The sequence below is a fragment of the Chanos chanos genome, chromosome 3, assembly GCF_902362185.1.
Source record: "Chanos chanos chromosome 3, fChaCha1.1, whole genome shotgun sequence".
NCBI lineage: Eukaryota > Metazoa > Chordata > Actinopteri > Gonorynchiformes > Chanidae > Chanos > Chanos chanos.
Window position 1 is genome coordinate 5,767,501 of NC_044497.1, and position 5,000 is coordinate 5,772,500.

At 43.8% G+C, this 5,000-nt stretch overlaps 1 protein-coding gene across 1 annotated transcript in view; it reads left to right on the forward strand.

The window, feature by feature from the left end:
• The window catches only part of map3k22 (mitogen-activated protein kinase kinase kinase 22), a 46,793-nt gene that overhangs the window by 25,628 nt on the left and 16,165 nt on the right, over nt 1–5,000 (forward strand). The window contains exons 6-8 of the mRNA XM_030769597.1: nt 798–897; nt 2,408–2,524; nt 2,957–3,071. Of these exons, the coding sequence (XP_030625457.1) occupies nt 798–897; nt 2,408–2,524; nt 2,957–3,071 (332 nt within the window). The remainder of the gene's footprint in view (nt 1–797; nt 898–2,407; nt 2,525–2,956; nt 3,072–5,000) is intronic.

Below are 5,000 nucleotides of genomic sequence, written 5' to 3' on the forward strand. Positions count from 1 at the left end.
CGTTTTAATCATCGTCCGCTGACCTGTCCCTCGTCCTTCCTGTTGCTATAGCGATGCCCCTGGTAGTGGGGTCGAGACGTTAACCCCCCCCCCGTGTGTGTTTCAGTGCTTTCCATGGGGATTTGAATGTACACCCTGCAGATCATTAGACACATATTTGTCACTGCAAACCTTTCAGACCGGAGGATAAACGTCAGAAGTAGCCATTTCTCTCTCTCTCTCTCTCTCTCTCTCTCTCTCTCTTCTTCTTCTTCTTCTTCTTTTTTACTCCACGTCCTCTCTACTCAGCTTAATGAACAGATTTATCAAAGTCATTCTCTGGTGTGAGTCAGTATTTCTCTCTCCTGTACCTGGGGGCCCATCTCTCTCTCTCTCTCCCCTCAACACACCTCACTCAGATCATTAAATAGCTCATAATTCATTAATTACTAATTAATCTGGTGTCTCAGTGCAGGGACAGATGTAAAATGTAAACCACCCTTGGACTCTGATGACTGGATTACTATTAGTTAAAGGGACAGCCTCTCAGTTAGAGAGGTCTAAGTGAAGGTGAGATGTAAAATGAAAACCACTCTTTGGCTCTGATGTCTACAGTGTATTAAAGGATTAATATTAGTGTTAATATTAGTGCGGCTTCTCAGTTAGAGGGGTCTAAGTGGAGGTGATGGGTTGATGTATTCGTTATGAGTCTGCTTTGTGGGCCCGGATAATTCGGCTCGGCCCCCGAAATATCGATAACGGGCGATCGAGCTGAGGTTGACCTTTTGACCCGTCGTCTGTTTTTTTTGTTCTCTCAGGATCATCCCTTTCCAGCGGCCGCTCAGATTTAAGGAGCTTCTGCAGAAGGTCACGGAAGCGTTCGGGCAGCAGATGGATCTGTATTACACCGATAAAGAGGTCGAATCTCTACCCCACAGTTATGCACCACACACTTGATTTTTAGTCAACAGCGTTAATGACATTAAAGTTAAATAGAAAAAAAAATAATTCTGTTCATTTGTTATGCATGTCTTATGTCTGTGTAAAGACTCTTTAGATTATATTTGAATATTCATGTCAACATGTTCCTTCTCCAGATATGATCACATACTATATGGCTGAACTGCCGGGTGGAAGTTTTTTTGTTTGTTTTTTTTTGTGTTAGTTAGTTTGTTTGTTTGTTTGTTGTTGTGAGTCAAAGCATCCATATGAGAGCGGGAAACTGTATGAAAACTGTCGCATTTTATTTTGACACCAAAGCAGCAAAAACCAAACAGCTTTTAATCTTAAATGCCATATATGTGTTTTAGTTCACAGAGTGGATTATTTATATATATATATATATATAAATAACACAGTAAACAAAATGGAATAGCGAGACACTGCAGTGGATTCTCCAACATGTACAGAGGGAGACCTCCCCGCTGTTAAAGTAATAATTACAATAAGAGCTGAACACCAATAAAAACAAGTCTGTTTTTAGAGCTCTAATCCATCTGTGGGAGCAGTCTTGTTCCAACGTGGCCCTCCGCTCGACAAAACACCGCTGTTATGACAAGTGTTTCTATTTCTGACTCAGAGACCCCCCTAAAAAAACAGAATGAAAAGGTCACACTGGCCCAGTACCTTTTGTCATCCTTTCCCCTTCAGTATATTAGTCACCGGTGGAGCGGTGCAGGTGCAGCCCTGGTTCTTGGAACCAGGTTCCTCTTGGTTCATTGGAGCCAATATCCTTTTGAAAGTCGTCTAAAAAAAAAAAAAAAAGATGTTGTTGTTCAACACAATAGGACAGCGGCCGCATCCTGCCCCTAACCCGTCCCTAAGACATATCTTTTTTTTTTTTTTTAATATGGTAACTGCTGAAGTCAGCAGAAGGAACAGTCTGTTTATTTTAAACATATTAATATATGTTATATTATTATATATTAATATATGTTATATTATTATATATTATATATATGTTATATTATTATAAATAATATATTATTTTTGAACGCCCTGTAGATATTGGCATTTGTTCAACTTTGTGAAATCAACACAGTTTTTACATAGACCACATGTATGTAACAGTCATAAGACACACACACACACACACACACACACACACACACACACATACACCCACACACACACACCCACACTGGTGTTACTAACAGAGAAACAGACCATGGAGTATCCGTGGGGGGGGGGTGTCATGGAGTTTGTTGCATTGTGGGCCAGGACAGTTGGTGTATTTTGATAAATTGCGATTGGTGGCTTTGATCTGAAGTATTGGGCTGATGGACCTGCGTGTGTGTGTGCGTGTGTGTGTGTATGTGTGTGTGTGTGTGTGTGTGTGCGTGCGTGCATGCGTGCGTGCGTGCGTGTGCGTGTGCGTGCGCGTGCGCGCGTGCGTGTGTGTGTGTGTGTGTGTGTGGTCTCTCCTCAGGCCCTGGTTGCTCTGAAGTGTCAGGATGATTTGGATAAGGCAATACTTAGTCTGGGCTCCTCTACCGGTACCAACGGAGTCCTTAGAGTGGTCCTAAAAACACCCAAAAACAACCATGTGAGTCTCACACACACACACACGCTCACACGCTCACACACACACACACACACGCGCGCTCACATGTTCACATACACGTGCACACATGCACATGCACGCACACACGCACACGCGCACACACACACACACACACACACACACAGAGAGAGGGATGACAATTAGATTAAACACAGCAATTACTTACGTTCACCTGTCAGTTTCTTGTGGCAAAAAAATACAGGAAATACAAATTGCCCCCAAGTGTGAAGATGAGTCATATCTGAAAGACTGGGGGATTTTTTTTTATAAACGCATTGTTTGTTTGGCATTCAAAAGAGACTTCATTTTCTCCAATCTTTTTTTTTGTTTTGTATTCATCTCCTCCCCCGCCCCCCCCCCCCCTCCTCCTCCTACCTAAACCTGGCCCCGCCTCTTTCACACTTACGCTGACAGTTTTTACAGGTGAGCGGCAGAGACAAACAGAGTGAAATGAGGTCATCCAGGTCGCTGGGCGATCTGAAAGGCTCTCTGCTCAAAGGATCTGACAGAGTGCGCAAACACTCCACAGGTATGTGAGGAAAATACACACACACACACACACACACGCACACGCACACACACACACATGCACACGCACGCCCATGTAACTGTAACCGTCTAAAGGCCCATTATATAAGCTTTGTGTGCCTCTGGGCATTTGCTCCCTGTCGTCTGAGAGAGGGAGGGGCATGGAACAGGGGGCGTGGCACGGGGCACATCAGTGGATGCAGGGACAGACATTCAAAGAAGAGGTTTACTCTGGATATTAATGTTTATGTATTCTCATATATATATATATATATATATATGTACATATTTATTTATATTTACATTATAGCCCTTAACGTGGCGTTTGTCGGACACTCAGGTTTGTAGGGGGCCGTGAAGGGATTTTTTTTGTGAATGGCTCTCATTTTTCAGTTCAACCTATAGAGCTGTGTTCATCTGCTGTGCCAGTCATGGTGGTAACTGAGTGGACAGTGAATTTCACAGAGACCAGTTTCCTGCTAGCACCGTTTTTTTTTTTTTTTTCTTTTTCAGTGACGTTTAATCCTGTCGATAACGTCCGTATTCCGTGTCACAGGAGGGCAAGATCACACAGCGACTTTTTCGTGTCGATCCTTAAGACGCAACGTAAATCTTTTTTTCAGCTCCCAAGAGCCGTGCACGGATTTACCGCCTGGATTCAATCACGTAAATGACAAAAATGAGAAGCTAAATATTTGTCTTTTATATCATGAAAACAACACGGACACTTTGTAGAGGTGTCTGAAAGGGGTTTGCACGTGAACGAAGTCTCTTTTGAGGCGATCGTTTGGAGGGCGGGTCATGACATTTTTCGGCGCTGCGTGATGAATCGACTTTGCTGTCATGGAAGTTGAATCGGGTGCATATTTTATCTCATAGTACACAAATGCATGCAAATCCCCAGCACCACACCGGGATAACAACTGGCCCATTGCTCACGGGGGGGGGGGGGCTGCGACCGCAGGGGCTGTAAAATTTCCCCCCGCGTTTGATGGACTGCTACAGAGCTTTGGCTGAGAGTCGTTTTTTTGAAAGGTGTCGCTTTTGTCTTTCACTGATGACGGTTCTGAATGACAGAGTAAAGATCCGTGCCTCTGATGTCTGGGTTTAGTCTCTCTCTCTCTCTCTCTCTCTCAGTCTCAGATCAGATATGTGCACATCATTCAGTGATGCCTCTCAACTCCGTGCTGTATGGAAAAGCTTTGTGTTTTAACTTCTCAAAGCTCAAAACTAAAACTTCTCTTTCTGTCATCTGATAAAAAAAAAGGGCGTGCGTGCTTGTGTGTGTGTGTGTGTGTGTGTGTGTGTGTGACACACACATGCAATTTTTTTTTCTCCTTGTTGGCTAGGTCAGTTCTCCAAAGGTACAGCTGGGCTTGAGTTCGGCTCTAAATTTACATTATCTCAAACAAAAACCTGTTTTTGACTATAGATCTGATGTTTCAAATCTCTCTCAGTAACCACAGTGGTGTTCACTGGGACCTTGAGCTCCCTGACCCACAGTGGGACAATACAGAGCTGTTCAGAGAGAGGGAGAGAGAGAGGGGAGAGAGAGAGAGGGAGAGAGAGAGGGGGAGAGAGAGAAGGGAAAGAAAGTGGTCAAGTAGATGGTTTTATAGAGACAAATAGGTTTCTTAGTGGGAGTGAGTTGCATTATCTACACTGAGAAAATGAGAGAGAGAGAGAGAGAGAAAACTCCACCCCATTCCATATAATGTAAGAAGTGAAGACAGAGAGGGAAAGGCGGTCTATATATAGAGAGAGAGCTGTCTAAACACATAGCTAGAGTCAAATGTTCAGTGACTTTCGTGCTATTTCAGACTTTTCACACCCGAGATTGTGTGGTGAGAGAGAAAGAGCGAGAGGGAAAGAGTGAGAGAGTGAGTTTGGGGGAGGGGGGGGGTGTTCTCACTGCTCTGAGTAGAGGTCT